Source organism: Ceratotherium simum, chromosome 17 (assembly GCF_057802395.1).
Source record: "Ceratotherium simum simum isolate JZ-2026a chromosome 17, ASM5780239v1, whole genome shotgun sequence".
NCBI lineage: Eukaryota > Metazoa > Chordata > Mammalia > Perissodactyla > Rhinocerotidae > Ceratotherium > Ceratotherium simum.
The window spans coordinates 5,853,454-5,873,327 of NC_141916.1; the positions used below are offsets into that span (position 1 = coordinate 5,853,454).

The 19,874-nt window shown below is 42.4% G+C and overlaps 1 protein-coding gene across 1 annotated transcript in view; it reads left to right on the forward strand.

Moving 5' to 3' along the window:
• Nucleotides 1-19,874, forward strand: part of GNS (glucosamine (N-acetyl)-6-sulfatase) — a 41,746-nt gene that overhangs the window by 11,240 nt on the left and 10,632 nt on the right. The window contains exons 5-10 of the mRNA XM_004429369.3: nt 212-310; nt 2,343-2,510; nt 4,185-4,267; nt 6,556-6,674; nt 8,599-8,702; nt 14,747-14,848. Of these exons, the coding sequence (XP_004429426.1) occupies nt 212-310; nt 2,343-2,510; nt 4,185-4,267; nt 6,556-6,674; nt 8,599-8,702; nt 14,747-14,848 (675 nt within the window). The remainder of the gene's footprint in view (nt 1-211; nt 311-2,342; nt 2,511-4,184; nt 4,268-6,555; nt 6,675-8,598; nt 8,703-14,746; nt 14,849-19,874) is intronic.

Genomic DNA, 19,874 nt, shown 5'->3' on the forward strand with positions numbered 1-19,874 from the left:
CTACATTCCTAGGCTATATGGTACGCATCTTGTGAGAGCACCGTCACGTGTGTGGTCAGTCGTTGACTGAAACACCATTATGTGACATATGACTGTAATTACCTTTTTTCACATCTTATCACTATTTAAACAGAGTATAGTTTAGCCCAGCACAGTTTCAGCCTTTCATTTTGTGTGCTGACCTCATAACAAATTTTCCTCTCTTTAACAGGAAAAGAATTCTAAATACTATAATTATACCCTCTCTATCAACGGGAAGGCACGGAAGCATGGTGAGAACTATAGCGTGGACTACCTGACAGATGTCTTGGTGAGTTACTGAAGCTCTGTCCTTGCAGGTTTGGCTCACATTTGGTTCAAGACCCTGCCTATTAGCTGTTGAGTGCGCACGCTCCACTACTAGTGGCCCGAGTTTGGATCCTGGGCGCGCACCGACGCACCACTTCTCCGGCCATGCTGAGGCCACGTCCCACATACAGCAACTAGGGGGATGTGCAGCTATGACATACAACTATCTACTGGGGCTTTGGGGAGAAAAAGGGGGAAAAAGGAGGAGGACTGGCAATAGATGTTAGCTCAGAGCCGGTCTTCCTCAGCAAAAAGAGGAGGATCGGCATGGATGTTAGCTCAGGGCTGATCTTCCTCACAAAAAAAAAAAAAAAAAACTTTAGTTGTATTTGTTTGTGTTGGGTAATGTGAATGAATAATAACTTGGTCAAATTACCAAAGAATACTTCCAAGCAATTAAAACTCCTGAGAGTGTTTTTCTTTGTATGTATATAAGCCAGGCTCTGATCTAATGTTCTTGAAATTCCAGCAGCAAATCCCTTTTCCAAAGGCTAATCTCTGACTGCAGAGATTACTTTGAAGAGGTTTTACTTTGTAGAGGTTCCTGCTCTTGACCCCAGTTTTACTCACAAGCTACAAGATGGCGGCTTCATCATGAGGGCGGGGGGATAGGGATATTGGAGTTCTTCAGGCATTGTGTATTTGTATATAAAAATTGCTGAAATCCAGTGAATTTGGGACTTTGCTGTCTAAGGTGTTTCTGATGACAACCGTCCTTAGAGCATTCATTCACCAAATATTTCAGGCCCATTATAGCAGGCGTTCAGCAGTAAATAAAGCAAAGTCCCTGATTCTGTGGAAGGTAACTTCTTAGTTGTAGATTTTATACACACGTGTGTATGTACACACGCATTCATTTGTTGACCTGTTAGATGGTGATCAGAGAAATAAGTCACGGTATGGGGGTTACTTGTGTAACATTTAAGCAAAATCCTGAAGGAGGTGAGAGTGAGCTGTACAGATCAGGGGAAAGAGTGCCACGGACAGAGGGAACAAAAAGTGGGAAGTGCCTGGCATGTTGGAGAAACCACAGGCTTTGTGACAGGTCTAGAGTAAAGTAGGTGAGCGGGATGGTGATCAGAAGTGGACACAGTCAGTATCTTCTGAGTTTAGTGTTGGGAGTAAATGAAGATGTAAATCAATAGAACAATTAAAAACATAGCATGTATGTGGGATGCTTTCCTTTTCGTAAAGTATATCCAAATAAACAAATGAAAAATGTAAGTCCGTATAAATTAAAGCCCTGGTGTGAGGTATTGGATTTAATGCTATTCATTTAGGTTAGCTACTTCAGCTGGCATAACTTTGGATATCTACATTAAAATAACTTAATCCTAATCCACCTTTCCCCCTGTTTTGAATTAGGTTGAGTCTCTCTGTATTCTTTAAGGCATCAAATGCATGTACTCTAAGCTGCATTTATATAAGTTAATATTAAAATGGCCAGATTACAATTTCTTTCCTTGTGGGAGGCATAGCAGTTTTTAGATCATTTAAAATCAAGATCATCATTGCTTGCTTGCTTTTTTATGTGTGTGTGTGTGAGGAGGATCAGCCCTGAGCTAACATCCATGCCAATCCTCCTCTTTTTGCTGAGGAAGACTGGCCCTGGGCTAACATCCGTGCCCATCTTCCTCCACTTTATATGGGACGCTGCCACAGCATGGCTTCATAAGCGGTGCATCGGTGCGCGCCTGGGATCCAAACCCGGGCCGCCAGCAGCAGAGCACTTGCACTTAACCACTACACCACTGGGCCAGACCCCTATCATTGCTTTCTTAGGATGGTGTGGTTTTCACTTTTTTATTGTGAGTATTGCCTAAAAGCCAAATATTCCAAGAACACACTTGCAGATGACTGTGACCTAGATTGTGTGCTAAGATTGGTTAAAAGCTGATGTGACCTTGTGCCTTCTGTTAGACCAGCAAACATGTATCTGTCAAGTCCTCTGCTGTGGGGTAGGGTAGGAGATGACAGATCTTTGTGTGTGTCAGGCTAATGTCTCCTTGGACTTCCTGGAGTACAAGTCCAACTCGGAGCCGTTCTTCATGATGATCTCCACTCCAGCGCCTCATTCGCCTTGGACAGCTGCACCCCAGTACCAGAAGACCTTCCAGAACGTCTTTGCGCCAAGAAACAAGAACTTCAACATCCATGGAACGGTAGCTTCCCCTACCTCTTGAATTAAACCGTGCTTGATATAATTAACTGTATAATATACTTGTCAGGGAGGCTTTGAGCCATGTAGTTGGTTTTCCTTCCAGATCCTTAAAGGTAATTGCCCCTGTCTCTAGCCCAGTAGACGATATAAACGTGCTTCAGAAGTACAGATAAGTTTCCTGCCGCACATGTGGTGAGCAGCTGGAGTCACAAGGAGTGTTAAAAAAATGCCATCTTCCCTGACTGCAGGCCCTCCTGACAGCCTCTGTGCTGGCTCTCTTCCTGCCTGGCAGTGGCTGAGACACGTGTCTCGGGGCTGAGCTGGGCCTGCAGCAGCCTCCCCCGGGTGAACCTCACCAGACCTGAGGCGTTGGAAGGAGGAGGGTGACACAGCGCAGTGTGATTGGGAAGGGAAGTTGAAGGGAGAAATGAGCCAGAGCGGGACTGTCATTAAGGGCCACAACCTAGACGTTTGCCTCGTGCCAGTTACGTGTCCTTCCCTGGGCACGGGGAGAAGCAGGTTACTGGTTCAGAGGCAGAAGGCCTCCGCTGCCCCATGCCTGTCCCTCAGAAATCTCCATGGCTGGTGAGGTGGTAGAAGGATGAGGCTGAGAGTTACACTCAGCGCTGCCACGTTCTAGCTCAGAGACGTGATTGTTACTGAGATGCTCATCTTCCATTGTTCTGTCGAAAGTGGGAGATCCTGATCCTTCACAAAACTGCTGTGTGGGGTAAAGTACATAGAAACATCTAGAGTATTGCCCAGCACATTGTAGGCATGTACTTGTTAAGTGTGATTTTAAAGCTGAGCGAACTGAGGTTTAAACTAGAGGGCCGTTCTCAAACTGTGTTCCAAAAGAAGCTAATAGAAGCTCCCATGACCAAGTAAGTCTAGAAGCTTTAGGTTAAATAATTCACTCTGCTACAGGATTTCTCAGTTATTCATGTTCTAAAATGAATTTCCAACAGGGGGTTATGCTGTATAGCATTTCTCAACTGAATAATTTCTCAATATTAACTAAAGAACACTTTCAGGACCATAGTTTGGGACATGGTGGCTTAGTTTTATGAATAGGGGGGAGAGACTTAATGGTGTATGGGGATGTGTGTGGTTTTTTTTGAAAGTGTAACTTTTTTATTTAAAGAGAAGAACACTTTAGATTTGGACCTGAAGTTTTAGGAAATTGCTATGATGAGATTTTTCACAAGGTTCTAGGATGATCACTATCTTGGGTAGGAAAATAGAGGGCAGTAGAATGATGACTTATTAGGCAAAACTTAGAGGAAGGTAAAGTTAATATTGACCCTTTTGTAGTTTGGCTAGTAGACGCAAAGCGTAGACTCAAAGTTATAAGTTTAATCTCCTTGTAGCCAGTAGTTTCCCAGTATCTTTCACTAGTTCTCTTATTAATGCTGCTAGCGAAGGAGCCCAGGCCTTCTTCCGTTACGGAAGTGGTGGGAAGAAGCTAAAGCATGAGTGATAATCTACAGAAAGCTTTTTTTAGGGACACGGGAGAGGGAAGTGAGGGGAGAGAAAGTCTGAAGTTGTTTATGCAAGTTCCAGTTAGTTCCTTTTTGCTAAAGTATACGTGGTTCTTTTCATTATCTACTCAAGTAGTTTAGTTAGTTGACTGTGGTGACTTGGTGTTAACATTTTGTTTTCTTTTAAATTTTAGAACAAGCACTGGTTAATTAGGCAAGCTAAGACCCCAATGACTAATTCTTCAATACAGTTTTTGGATAATGCGTTTAGGAAAAGGTAAGAGCCACTACTTTCTCAATCTGGGTGGTCTTTGAGGGCACTCCAGATCAGCCCGTGAACAGGGGACTGCACCACGTGGTTATCCATGAGACAAAAGCAGAGGATAGCACATTGGTGAGAGAGACCCTTTGATGGGGGAGCCTGGTGCCTCAGAAGCAGACAGATTCCCTTACATTCAGGTTTATGAGGTGGCCTTTGGACCCCAGGACTAATTAAACAGTCCATTTTTATGACTTGTTAAAACATTGCAAACTGGAGCCATTTGGTAAAAAAAAAAAAGTTTCCTGTGTCTAAAGAAAAGGTGGTTTCATGAGCCATCAGCCCCAATATTTGCATAAGACCCAAAGGCTTAGACTAGAGCAAAATGTTTGCCTTTGCTGTTTGGAATTTTCAAGAAATTCTTTTAAGTCAATTTTTAAAAATCCATTACTTTCTCTTAAGGTGTATTTAGTTTAGACCAGGGGTTGGCAAACTTTTTCTGTAAAGGGCCAGATAGTGAATGTTACAGGCTTGCAGGCCATATGGTCTCTGTTGCAGCTGCTCAGCTCTGCTCTTGGAGCATAAAAGCAACCCTAGACAATACATGAATGAATGAGTGTGGCTGTGTTCCAATAAAACTTTATATGTATATCAAAACAGACAGTAAGTTATTGTGTAATTGGTATAGATGTTCAGGTTTGCAAGAGGAAAAAGTTCTAGAGGTCTGTTTCACTATGTAACTATACGTAAGACTACTGACCTGTATACTTAAAAATTGTTAAGATGGGGGCCAGCCCCGTGGCTTAGCAGTTAAGTGCGCGTGCTCCGCTATTGGTGGCCTGGGTTCAGATCCCGGGCGCCCACTGGCGCACCGCTTGTCCGGCCATGCTGAGGTGGCGTCCCACATACAGCAACTAGAAGGATGTGCAACTATGACAAACAACTATCTACTGGGGCCTTGGGGAGAAAAAGGGAAAAAAAGGAGGAGGATTAGCAATAGATGTTAGCTCAGGGCTGGTCTTCCTCAGCAAAAAGAGGAGGATTAGCATGGATGTTAGTGCAGGGCTGATCTTCCTCACCAAAAAAATAAATAAATAAATAAAATCTTTAAAAAAAAGAAAAATTGTTAAGATGGTAAGCTTTATGTAATGTATTTTTTACCATAATTTTTAAAAAGGGAAAAAAAAAAAAGAGTGGGCAAGCTTTGGCCCATGGCTGTAGTTTGCTGACCCCTGGTTTAGACCACTGAACACTGTTGTACACAGGTCTATCTCAATCTGTATTCATCAGTACTGAATTGACAACTTTTCCTTCCAGTTGTCTACTCTCATCACCGTAATAAAGCTAACGATAATAATGAAGCTAACTGGTTTTTTTTTTTAGTTATTAATAGCTTTATTTTATGTATGTATTTATTTTTTAATTTTTTGTTTATTGCAGTAACATTGGTTTATAACATTGTATAAATTTCAGGTGTACATCATTATACTTCTATTTCTGCATAGATTACATCATGTTCACCACCCAAATACTAATTACAACCCATTACCACACACGTGCCGCATTATCCCTTTCGCCCTCCCCCCTCCCCCCTCCCCCCTTCCCCTCTGGTAACCGCCAATCAAATCTCTGTCTCTGTGTGTTTGTTTGTTGTTGTTATTATCTACTACTTAATGAGGGTGCGGTATAAGACCTTCTCCCTCTGACTTATTTCACTTTGCATAATACCCTCAATGTCCATCCATGTTGTCACAAATGGCTGGATTTCATTGTTTCTTATGGCTGAGTAGTAGTCCATTGTGTATATATACCACATCTTCTTTATCCATTCGTCCCTTGATGGGCACTTAAGTTGCTTCCAAGTCTTGGCTATTGTGTATAATGCTGCAGTGAACACAGGGGTGCATGTATCTTTACACATTGGTGTTTTCAAGTTCTTTGGATAAATACCCAGCAGTGGAATAGCTGGATCATATGGTAGTTCTATCCTTAGTTTTTTGAGGAATCTCCATACTGTTTTCCATAGTGGCTGCACCAGTTTGCACTCCCACCTAACTGGTTTTTAAAAGCTTCATTTATTTCTTTGGAAATAATTAAATTTGGAATGAACTAATTATGTTCTGGAATTTTTTAATCTGTTTTTTGCAATGAAGGGTCTGAGGAAAGGAAATCTGGGATTTGAGCTTTTCTGGGAGGGTGGTTTTGAGGTTTTTGGGGGGATTTTTTGCACTTTGTTTTTTTGGCAAGTTAGCAGTAGCCGAGCCGTTGTCTCTGAAGTGCCATCGCCACCCTCTGTTCACATCCAGGTGGCAGACTCTACTCTCAGTTGATGACCTTGTGGAGAAACTGGTCAAGAGGTTGGAGTTCAACGGGGAGCTCAACAACACCTACATCTTTTATACCTCGGACAACGGCTACCACACAGGTAAAGGCGGGCTTGGGGCTCCAGGGACCCTCGTGAGGGGCTCACCTTTCTCGCCCACCCGTCAGGCAGGGAGCTCCACTCCTCTTACAGCGCTGGACAGGCCGCGGGGAGGGTCTTGCCCTGGGGACCCCGCTGGTTAGAGGGCAGACTCATTCCCGCACGGAGAGACCAGCTGTCATTATTGGCTGAGTTACGTGGTGGGGGCAGGAGTGGGGAGCACAGTGAGCCTGACGGGTTGGGGCAGGCTTTATGAACGAGGTAGGAAATGGAGCCAGATTTCCAGGACAAGTAGGCCTTAGACGATACGATGAGACGCTTTACACAGGAAGAGCAAGAGAAGATTGTCTTGGGGGAGAAACTCTCTCTTTCGAAATTGTGAAATTAGTTTTTTTGATGTGTGTGTGTGTGTGTGTGTGGTTTTTGTTTTGTTTTTTGTCTTTTCAAACCTGCAGTGTGAGTCAGCCCCATGTCCTTGACTTCCATCCTTTCTACTTGGATCTTCTGTAGTTAAAAAGCAACGTTTTCCTCTTCCCCCAGCTAGAAATTTCATAAACATGAATGCAGTTAACCTGAGGCTTGCCTGCATAGGAGCAGGTTAATTAGGCATTTAATGAATTATGAATATTTTTAAGCACTCAACACAGAGACTAGTAAAATAACCCCCATCGTCCAGCTTCGATTTTCAGCTGCATGTGGCCAGTCCTTTGAATTCTTCCTACCGTCCCCACGTTTTTCTTTTTCAGCTAGATGGTTTTGAAGAAACTGCAGACGCTGTGAGTCCACACACTGTGATTTCAGCGCTCGGTTGTGCGTCTGACTGCTGTACTGTGTGTCCTGTGTGTCAGATCTAGATCAAGTCCACGTGCTGCCTTTGGTTTTTATGTCCTAAGGCTGTCATTTGCACTGATTTATTGGAAGAACTGATGTTTTGTCCTCCAGAGTATCTCACTTTCTGGATTTGGCTAATTGCTGTCTCGTGATGCCTTAACTAGTTTATTTAGATTCAGCATTTCCTAGACAGGTAGTTGGATCTAGAGGCTTAATAGAAACTCCCTTTTTCAGCAAGAATGCTTTCTTGGTGGTTCTGCTTCGTACTTCCTCTTGAGACACATCACGTGGCCCTGGTGTCTGGTTGTCCGCTTTAGGGATGCTCGTATTGATTGATGGCTCGTGTGGTATCAGCCTGAGCCCATCCTATGAAACTTTCGTGGCTAAAGCTGCCATTGATGATTGTTGCTGAAGTCCATTATTCCTTAGAAATTGCAAAGTGCTGACTTCATAACTCTGTCCTTCCTTTTGCATTTAAATTCCGCCCCCACAAAGCCCCAGTAGACAGTTGTACGTCACAGCTGCACATCCTTCTGGCTGCTGTATGCGGGACGCGGCCTCAGCATGGCCAGAGAAGTGGTGCATCGGCGCCCGCCCGGGATCCAAACCCAGGCCGCCAGCAGCGGAGCACACGCACCCAACCGCTAGGCTATGGGGCCGGCCCCTCCTTTTGCATTTATTAACTGGAATTCCTCAGAAAAGGACTTCCCCTCATCAGCTGTTTATCTTGAAATGCAGTTTATTCAGGATAAACATTTTTGTCCCTTTATTTAGCAGTTTTTAGAGTAACCTCATTCAACTGTGATCAAGTTGAGTATTATACATAAATTATGTATTTGTGTTTCATTCCAGTAATTCTTTTTGCTGAATTTGTCCTATCTTAGACCAGGGAGGCCCTGTAGGCATTTATTTAAAGATGAACTCATCATATCCTGCCTTGTGGTAATAAGAGACCCAGGCAAATTTAAGCTTTCCATGAAAACACCATAATTAGTAGAGCCAAGTTGTTTTCGTTTTTACTGTTGATTAAGTGAGTGAATGTGTGCAGCACACGTCTGTCATGGCTCCATCCTTACTCTCTGCATTTTGTTTGCAGGACAGTTTTCTTTGCCAATAGACAAAAGACAGCTGTATGAGTTTGATATCAAAGTTCCACTGTTGGTTCGAGGGCCTGGGATCAAACCAAATCAGACAAGCAAGGTAGGTGCCTGATGGGATGATGCTGTTTACAGGTAGCATGTGCCTGAGAAAGGAAGGCTGTTCTTCCTGAGAGGAGGCCGATTAGATTTCTCCTCCGATGAGGATGAAGGCTGATCGGCTTAAGATCTTGTTAGTGTATTTATAAGCCTTGGAAACAGTTGAGTCCTTTTTTTTTTTTTTTTTTTTTAAACTCGTGGCTACTCCCTATTAACTGTATTTTTCACCCCAAATTTACATATCATGTCAGCATGAATAGCTTTTGTTTGTCTTTTGAGACTAGATCTTTACTTTGTCCCAGAGTGGTGACTCTCCACCAGGGCGCCCATCAAAATCACCCTCTGCAATTGTGAAACATGCAGAAAGGTTCTGATTGACTCACTTGGCCTGGAATAGGGACCCAGCCTCTGCTTTTTCTGAAGTTCAGGTGACTCTGCGAGGCAGCCTGGTTTGGGGCCCACTCCCCTGTAGAGCAGATCCCCTGGGCACCTTGTTAAAATGCAGATCCCGATTCTGCGTCTCTCACCTGCTCCCGGGTGCTGTCTGTCTGCTGGTCTGACCTCACGGTGAGCATAAGGCTGTAGAAGGCATGTCTTCCGAGTAGTCCCTCTCTCGATGGGACTCTTTCCGACCAAGGCCTTTCTGCGTCACTGATGCTCTCCTAGAGCTGTCACATGTACCACATTCTCTTGTTGCCATTTCCATTTGGTTGCAGTGTCTTTTTCCAAACTTAGTACCTAATACTGAAGAACTTGGTTCCTAGAGTTCGTGGGCACCTTGATCTAAAACACTTTGGTCTGAGGCTCGGGAGATAAGAACTGATAGCTCTGCCAGTTATGTCTTCTCTTTCCTGATATCACAGTTTCAGTCCCTGCTCTGTGAGACAAAAGAAAATGAGCAAATACATCATTTAAGCTAAAATCGGAAAACGGGCCAGACTTTCTGGGTATATTGGGTACTTTAGTTTAATTTGGGCAGTTAATGTTTACTTTGTTTAAATGTCTGCCATTCACTTATTTCCTTTTACGATACTCTTGGTGGAATTCTGTTAAAATTCTCTCAGAAAGGTAAAATGGCTTTTTGAGTTTTCTTTTTCTCTTAAGACCCCACTGCACATTCAGTACCCTCTAACCGGGCCTCTCCTTTCAGAGGAGACAGGCAAGTTTGGAAGACCGTTAAATCTTAAAAGCGTTTTATTGCTCATGGTCTTGGGAGCTGATTGAGGAGACCATGTGAGCAGCTGTGTGCGTTTCCCAGGAGCAGGGCTTGGAGGACCACTTCTAACCAGTGTGGGGAAGGAGGCCACATGAGAACAGGGTGATGACTGTTAGCAGCTGCCCGTGGAACAAACTGTTCCTTCTTTCTTCAAGTTAGCAGTGGCATCTAAATGTTGAAATCAGAAACTTCGCCCTCTCTAAGCAATCTCAATGAAGCCTGGTTCCCAAGAGGCCAGTTCAGCAATAACAACTAATGTTTATTGACTGCTCAGTATGTGACAGGTGCTATTCTAAGTGTCTTACCTGTATCAACTTGTTTAACCTCCACAGCCTTATGAGATACAGATACTGTTATCCCCATTTTACAGATGAGGAAACTGAGGTGCAGAAGTTAAATGGTTTGCCCCAGATCATGTAGCTAAGAAGTATCAGAGCCCTGCATTTGGACTGAGGCCGTCTGGCCCCACAGTCCACACACGTAGCCATCACACTAGAGCTCAGGCGACACGTATTTATTAAGGATCTTCTTGTGCCAGTGCAGCACGCCAGGAGCAGTCAGGGAAGAGCAGTTCTTTACCCCCCTGTGTCACGGAGAACCAGGCACTTCAGCTGCGGTTGTCAGTGAGAGCCTCAGGCGTCTGAACAGAGGCCTGGGTGCTGAGCAGGATTCAGTCCCGCAGAGATCTGTGGGTGGGCGTGCTGATAAGAACAGTGAGTGTGAGGGCACAGATGTGAGAAGGAGCTCGGCTTGTTCCAGGGACAGGTGGTGCAGGTGTACTGAACTACTTTCGCTTCCTAAGTGAACCGGCTCTCTCCCTCCTTGCCTCCTACGGCAGACTGCCGTACTGTCCAGACAGACTGCCCTTCTGTCTGGAATGCCTGCCTCGTGCCCCTTTCACCTGGCTAAGTTAACTGTCCTAAGCTCGCCTCTGGGAAGTCACTGCAGGCCCCTGCCCCCACATGGGTGGGTGCCATCACACCTACACACCCTGCTGAGTTTGTCTCCTTTGCTCTAGGAGTTCCCAGAAGAGAGCACTATCTGTACTTAGAATACCCAGCCCTTAACATACACTGGGGACATCCACGTGGACTGACTGGATATTACCAAGGTCACGTGTTAAGTGGCAGAACCAGGACTGAAAATTAACTGTGTCTGTTCTCAAAATCCGTGGTTCTCGCACTGCTGTGCTGACAGACATAGTTGGAGAAGTATGAGATGCCTCAGCTCTCATCTCGCACAAAGAATGTCAGAGATGGTGGCTGATCCGTCGTGTGCGGCAGCACAGTCGCCTGGGTGCCGGTGCCCTGTGAGCTGTCAACGGCCCGATGGCCAAAACAGGGACCGTTTGACCAGTGGATTTAGCTTTGTGTTGGGAGAGCAGTGGCAGGTGGTATGTGTAGATGCCAAAGATTGGCTGTTGAGGTTTTCTCCTTTGGCTAGAAATTAATCTAGCTTTAGACTTGGTGGCAGAAGTTCTTCAGAAGAGTTTTACGGAAGGAAAAGGTTAGTAGGAAACTAAAAAGACACAGCATGATCCAGGGGAAACAGAACCAACTGGGGTCAGAAGACCACATATTGCCTTTAAGACTTTGGACGAAGTGAGCCTCGGTTTCCCTGTGTGAAACTGGGAGGGTGTTAAGTGCAAACTCTCCAGTTAACCAGGCGACACCCTGGTTTCTTCCTTGTTGGGGAAGCTGGGGCTCAGGGGCGGATCCAGAGGAAGCACCCGAGACACAGGGATTCTCTGCTTCCTTACGCAGTTCCAGGGCTTGTCACCGAATTGATCTGGGTGCCCTCTGCTGTGAGGCTTGTCTTTGATAGCCCTCCATGAATTCTTCAACAGCAGGGCTCGCATGTCTGTTTGGAAACCCGATGTGCCCTCCTGAGGGCTGTCTGACTCTCGTCAGTAATCCTGCAGCCCTGTCGTTCTTCCAGAGCTAAAAATAAGCAGCGTCAAGCCCTTGACTTCATGCCCCGGAGTTTTCTCAGGGCTTTTATTTGATCAGAATGTCTGTGTACTTAAGTCCTAAGAACATTCCCAAACAAACTGTGAGACTACGACTTATGAAATAATTTACTTTTGCTCTTGTCAAAGCTTTCTGGATTCCAATCCATAAATGAACCTTTAATTTTATACTTGGTGATTAAAGCAGTACAATTTGAAACGCTGATGTTTCTAGAAGTCACACAGTGATGGGCCCATAGTATCCATTCTAATTCTTGGTTGTGTGAAAACCAAAGTAGGTAAAATTCTCTTGAATTATTCACTCATACTCAGTATGCACTAAAAGTCTCCCATCTCATGACGTAATATGCTAATTTTGAGACTCTTTACGTCTTAGTCCAACAAAACCCTAGAAGGGAAGAGGATTTGTCCATTATTTTTAGGGAAGATGTGATCATTGTAGATATCTGGGAAGAACGAGTCCGGGGATGGTATTGACGGTACTTGTGCCAAATCTTAGGACTTGAGTTGTACTGGAACTTACAGGCCTTCCTTCCCCATAAAGCAAACGGCCACTAGAGAGAGCTTCCATCCTACAGCTGCTGGCTCCTGAGGCAGTTCCTGGTGAGACTGGCAATCACCATTTAATCTCTCTGTGGGTTTTATTATTTTGGTGTTTATCCTTTTTCTTTTCTTATAAAGCTGCCTTGGACGTGGTGGTAATACCTGTGGAATTGGGTTCACTTCATTCATGTTCTGGACATCGCTGAAGATCTGTTGGTCACACTTCAGGGTCTTATTGCCGTGATCTGATTCTGAAGATCGTGTCTCTGCTCATCTCTCCTTTCCTGCCGTGATCTCTTCCATATTCCTACCCATTCTCGTTGACCCTATTACAAGCTGCTCAGTCTGCCTGGGGGACTTGGAAGTAGACAAGCTATCTCTAATGCTGGGTCTTGTGTAATCCCTAGAGACTTCGTTTTCTCAGTGACATATGGATGCCTTTCCCCTGGGTTGCCTGCCACTGAAGGGTCATTTCTGACAGCTGCAGAGTTACACTAATGGTTCCGAGCCAGGCCGTGTGCATCACTCTGCCCTCCAGGAGCCGTCCTAGCTGCCAGGAAACCTGGCCCCTGATGAGCAATGCTCTGACGATGTTTTCTTGCCTTTCAAGTCTGTACTCTTGGTTTTGTTTGTCAATTAAAAGTACCAGGGTTAGTAGATTTTTTTTTTAAATCCCCAATTGGCCTCTCCTAAGCTGATCGAAGTTTTCTCAACAATTTTGAAGACTGTAATTTCCTCTCAGTAAATGATAGCTTTTCCGGTTACAAGCTATTGACTTCGTTTCAGTTACTTCTTTCATTTCCTCATCTGTAAGAGGGGGAAATGCTGTATTCTAGGATTGCAGTGAGGATAAGTGAGGATAAACGATGAGTACTGGCACAGAAGAGGCGCTCCGCAAACCTCAGTCCCCCTCGTCCCCAGTGGATCATCTCCACCACTTAAAGCTTTTTCTAGCCTGTGACCAAAGTGACTTCCAGGTGTATGCTTAGGTTCTGTTTAGGCCTGCACTGCCCACATCTGCTTGTTGAGCCAAAACATATGGGATAGTCCAAATTGCGATGTGTTATAATTGTAAAATACAGATGTGTTATAATTTATAAAATACCAGATTTCAAAGACTTGGTTCAAAAATAAAAAAGTAAAATCTCATTAATTATTTTTGCTTACGTGTTGAAATAGTAAAACTTTTGATATATCAGGTTAAATAAAACATATACAATGAATCCCCCCCTCCTTTTTTTCCTTTGTGAGGAAGATCAGCCGTGAGCTAACATCCATGCTAATCCTCCTCTTTTTGCTGAGGAAGACCGGCTCTGAGCTAACATCTATTGCCAGTCCTCCTCCTTTTTTCCCCCAAAGCCCCAGTAGATAGTTGTATGTCATAAAGCATCCTTCTAGTTGCTTTATGTGGGACGCAGCCTCAGCATGACTGGAGAAGCGGTGCGTCGGTGCGCACCCGGGATCTGAACCCGGGCCACCAGTAGCGGAGCGCGCGCACTTAACTGCTAAGCCACGGGGCCAGCCGCCCCCTTTTCTTTTTACTTTAATGTAGTCACTGACAGTTTTAAATTACGTGTGTGGTCCCATTATATTTCTATTGGACTATGCTGGTTTAGTTCCTGAAGAGGCATTGTACACAGAAGGAAGATAGTCTAAGAAACCGAGGAAATAAGGCAAAGTATAAATGCAGGACAGTATCTTTAATTTCTAGAATGTTTGTTTAAAACATCGAAGTTTTGTGCTCTTTAAGGAAACTCTTCTTGATGCAGTGTTGGAGTAAGTTTTTTGCAGTCTTCAAAGGCTCTTGCAAATATTTTCTAGCAGTGTTGTCACTTTGAGAAACTATGAAAAGGGCTAATATCTTCCTCTGTGGCAAGCATTCAACCTCTGAGGCTTTCAAAAATGTCAGGAGTCCACTTGAAGTCAAATATAGTGAACTAACAGGAATAATCAAGGTGGAAAATACTTTGTATAAAATAATTAGCCCAACATTTTTCTCATGATTCGTTAACAGACTCCAGGCAATCCCAAAGGAGTTTTGATCAATAACAGTATGGATGGAATAAATATATAAATTCCCCGGGGCCTATATTACAAGGCTTATAAGCCTTTATGTTTGTTTTTAAAATTATTATAGTTGTATTTGAATATATGAATCAGTAAGACCTAAGTAAGTATGGGCCATACAAAAGATAATAGTAAGTGCTGTGTGTCTCATTGCGGGGCGGGGGCCGGAGGTGGAAGAGAGCTTTAGTATAGATGGAAAAGGAAAACAGACCAGCTGAGTTCTAGATTGCTTGTGTTTTCCTCGTTCTCATAGATGCTTGTTGCCAACATTGACTTGGGGCCTACTATTTTGGACATCGCCGGCTACAGCCTGAATAAGACACAGATGGATGGGATGTCTTTACTGCCCATTTTGGTGAGTATAAAGCCCTCAGTCAGGCCTGAGCCAAGACTTGGAAATAAATTCCAGGTTGTATGAATTTGGACTTAAAAATTTAAATTTTTTTTTCCTTTTTTTCCTTTATTTTATTGAGGTCATAGTAGTTGATAACATTGTGAGATTTCAGTTGTACGTTATTATTTGTCAGTCACCATATATGTGCCCCTTTACCCCTTATGCCCACCCCCCAACCCCCTTCCCCTCTGGTAACCGCTAATCTGTTCTTTTTGTACATTTGTTTGTTTATCTTATACATACAAGTGAAATCATATCATGTTTGTCTTTCTCTGTCTGGCTTATTTCACTTAACATAATACCCTCAAGACCCACCCATGTTGTTGCAAATGGGACAATTTTGTCTTTTTTTATGGCTGAGTAGTATTCCATTGTATATATATACCACATCTTCTTTATCCAATCATCTGTTGATGGACACTTGGGTTGCTTCCACATCTTGGCTATAGTGAATAATGCTGCAATGAACATAGGGGTGCATAAGTCTCTTTGGATTGTTGATTTCAAGTTCTTTGGATAAATACCCAATAGTGGGATAGCTAGGTCATATGGTATTTATATTTTTAATTTTTTGAGACATCTCCATACTGTTTTCCATAGAGGCTACACCAGTTTTCATTCTCACCAGCAGTGTATGAGGGTTCCCTTTTCTCCACATCCTTGCCAACGTTTGTTATTTTTTGTCTTGTGATTATAGCCATTCTAATGGGTGTAAGGTGATATCTTAGTGTTGTTTTGATTTGCATTTCCCTGATGATTAGTGATGTTGAACATCTTTTCATATGCCTATTGGCCATCTGTATATCTTCTTTGGAAAAATGTCTGTTCATATCGTCTGCCCATTTTTTAATTGGGTTGTTTGGTTTTTTGTTATTGAGTTGTATGAGTTCTTTATATATTTTGGAGATTAACCCCTTGTTGGATATATGATTTGGAAATATTTTCTCCCAGTTGGTAGGTTGTCTTTTTGTTTTGTTCCTGGTTTGCTTTGCCTTGCAGAAGCTCTTTAGTCTGATGAAGTCCCATTTGTTTATTTTTTCTTTTGTTTTCCCTTGCCCTAGTAGACATGGTATTTGAAAAGATCCTTCTAAGACTGATGTCAGAGAGTGTTCTGCCTATATTTTTGTCTAGGAGTTTTATGGTTTCACGTCTTACCTTCAAGTCTTTAACCCATTTGGGGTTAATTCTTGTGTATGGCAAAAGATAATGGTCTACTTTCATTATTTTGCATGTGGCTGTCCAGTAAAAATTTAAATTTTAAAACTATTAATTTTGGAGAACAAAGAATAGAATTTTTCTCTTCTCTGTGGTGGTAAAAATATAAACAGAGTTCTATATCATCCCTTCTTCTCCTCTCCCCCCCAAAAACACATCATAAACAAAGTTAATACAAGTGAAAAATTGGGAAAATATTTGCAGCATCTGTGAAAAAGGGTAATTATTCCCAACAGATGAGTTCTTAGAAAGCAAAGCTTAATATCACAGTAGAAAATTGGGCAAAAGAAGTAACTAATCAACTCATAGAGGAATTAAAAATGGTCGGAATAAATGCAGAAAGATTGCTTCAGTGCTGATCAAAGAAATGCTTAACTAAAGGAGGCGTCTATTGCCTGCAGAACTGGCAAAGATGAAAACAATTAATGCCAGTATTTGCAGAAGTCTGAGAATATGAAAACTATTCAGACTCTGTTCATGAAAGAGTAATCAGTAAAACTATCAGGACGCTAGTTTAACAAGATGTATCTCTTCAGAATACACACATCAAGCAGTTCCGTCTGGGAATTTATTCTAAGAAAATAAAATTCATTTGAGAAATATTTGAGTACCCACTGTGTGCCTGGTACTGCACAGAGCTAAGTATAAAAAATGTACATATAGTATTAATAGAAGAAAACTGAAAACCTAAATATCCAGTAGGGAATTGGTTAACTGGTTGCACAATTAAACAATAGAATATTAAACCAACACTGAATGATGTAGATCTGTATTCACTGACTTGGAAAGATGCCTACCACATGCTACAGGGAGAAAAGGAGGTATCACAGCAGTATCTCTTCTCCTTAAGAAGTGTATGTGACTGTGTTTAGGCATAGAGAAGATTGGAAGGATCGATACTAAAATGTTTTAGCCATTAATAGTGATTCATTATAGGTGACTCTTATTCATTGATTTGTCTGAATCTATTACAGTTTATTATTAGGTGGTATATGATTCAGACAAGAGAATACATGCAACTCACATAAGTTATGAAACATAAGAAATACCCATGAACCCATCATTCCATTGAGAACTCAAATATTCCCAATACTCAGCATCTGCCTGTGTGCTCCTCCCCGTCCACCCCTGGCCTGCCCCATGGAAGTGATCCCTTTCCTGAGTTGCATGTTATCACTCTCTGGATTTTGTTTTTCAGTAATTATCATGTACGTATCCCTAAACAGCTTACCTAGTTTTGACCTTATTGACATCCTACTGGATGTAATCTGGGACTTTTTTCAATTCAGCATTGTTTCCAGATTGATCCATGTTGTTCACAGATGCCTAACATTCCATCGTATGAATGCATCATAACTTAATTATCTGTTTTCTTGTCAATCAGTGGACATTTGTGTTGCTCTGGTTTTGTTTTAGGAACAGGCTTGTCTCCCAGTGAACATGTGTGTATGTACCAAGGTTACAGGAACTGCACGTGTTCATTTCTACAGATGTTACCAAGTTATTTTACAGAATGGTCATCAGTTTACATCCCACCAGCAGGGGATGAGAATTCCCTTTGCTCTGTATGAAACTATCAGACAACTTAATTTTTGCCAATCTAGTGGGCGAAAAAGACAAATTATATTGGGTCCTACTGTGCATTTCTTTGTTAATGAGATGAATTATTTTTCAACAGCTTAATCTGCTTACCATGCAATTCACTAATTTAAAGTTTACAACTCAGTAGTTTTTAGTGTATTCACAGAGTTGTGCAATCACCATAATGTAATTTTAGAACATTTTCATAACCCCGAAAAGAAACCCCCAGTACATTAGCATCTCTCCCTCATTGCTCCCTCTCCCAACACCAGGCAAGCACTAATCTACTCTCTGTCTCTATAGATTTGTCTGTTGTGGACATTTTGTATAAATAAAATCAGACAATATGTGGCCTCTGTGACTGGCTTCTTTCACTGAGCATGATGTTTTCAAGGGTCATCCATGTTGTAACATGTATCAGTACTTTATTCCTTTTTATTGCTGAATAATATTCCATTATATGGAGATGTCACATTAATTTATCCATTCATCAGCTGATAGACATTTGGGTTGTTTCCCCTTTTTGGCTATTATGAATAATGCTGCTATGAACATTTGTTACAAGTTTTTGTGTGGACAAATGTTTTCAGTTCTCTTGGGTATAAACCTGGAAGTAGAATTGCTGGGTCATGTGGTGACTCTAGGTTTAACCTTTGAAGGAACTGCCAGACTATTTACCAAAGCACCTGCACCATTTTATGCATTCCCACCAGCAGTGAACAAGTGTTCCAATTCCTCCACATCCTCGCCAACACTTGCTGTTTTGTCTTTTTATTATATCGTAGTGGGCATGCAGTGGTATCTCATTGTGGTTTTGATTTGCGGTTCCCTAATGACTAATGATGTTGAACGTCTTGTTGTGTGTTTATTGGACATTTGTGTATCATCTTTGGAGAAATGTCTATTCAGATCCTTTGCCCATTTTTCAATTGGGTTTTTGATCAGTGAATCAGTGTTCATTTATGCCTTTTGTGTTTCTTCCCGTATGAAATGCATCTTTTTGCCCATCATATCGTCCCCATGACGTGTCTTTTCCCTGCGTTAAGATATGAGAACACAGAAGTCGAACATATAAATCATCTCTTTATGGTTAGTGTTGTTTGTGTCTTGTTTATAAAAATGCTTCTGAACCTTGAGATCAGAAAATAGTTTTCCTAGATTTTCTTATAAAAGTTTTGTAGTTCTGCCTCTTACATTCAAGCCATTGGTGGATCTAGAATTGAATTTCTTGTATGGTATGAGTCAGGGATCCAGTTTAACTTGTTTCTCTATGAATACTCAGTTGTCTTTTCTGTTCCACAGATCTGGCTATCCCTGTACCAGCATCATTTTGTCTTGTCATAAAGCTGTATAATTAAGTCTTTGTATGGACACACCTCTCATTGTTCCTGTGGGGATCCTAGCCACCTCTCTTCCATATAGACTTTCAAAACAGCTTTTCAGTTACCTGAAAAATCATGTTGGGCTTTTGGTTGGAATTGCACTGAATTTATAGATCAGTTAGAGGGAAACTTATGTCTTTTAACTTTCTCTATACAAGTCTTATACTGTGTACCTTATTTCTAATTAGAAAACTTCACTGTGAGGGTAAAATCACTCTGCTGGGTATAATTAGTTTCTCTGCACAATTCTGCAAGTGCCATTTAGGACTCGGCTCTTTTACGTGTTCTGGAGGTTATTCCAGTGAAACTACTGGTATATTAGGGCTGCAGAGCAGTTTGTTGCTGTTACACCTCTAGCTCTGCCCACGCATGGCTATTTAAATTAACTAGAATAAAATGAAAAATTCACTTCCTCAGTGGCACTAGCCACATATCCAGTGCTCAGAAGCCACTGTATTGAACAGGTCAGATAGAGAACATTCCTGCTGGACAGTGCTGCCATAGACCAGGGGATGCAAACCCCTGGGGCCAATCTAGCCCACCCCTGGTTTCTGTAAATAAAGTTATATCAGAACACAGCCATGCTCATCTATACAGATATTGTCTGGGCCCACTTTCCTGCTACAACAGCAGAATTGAGTAGTTGCAACAGAGACTGTATCACCGCAGACCCTAAATATCTACTGTCTGGGCTTTGACAGGAAAAGTTTAACGACCCTCCAGACTGTTAGTCTCACACTTGCCTGCACATTAGTATAGCCGGGAAACTGAAATACTAATGCCTGGGTCCTAGCCCAGGTTCTGATGAG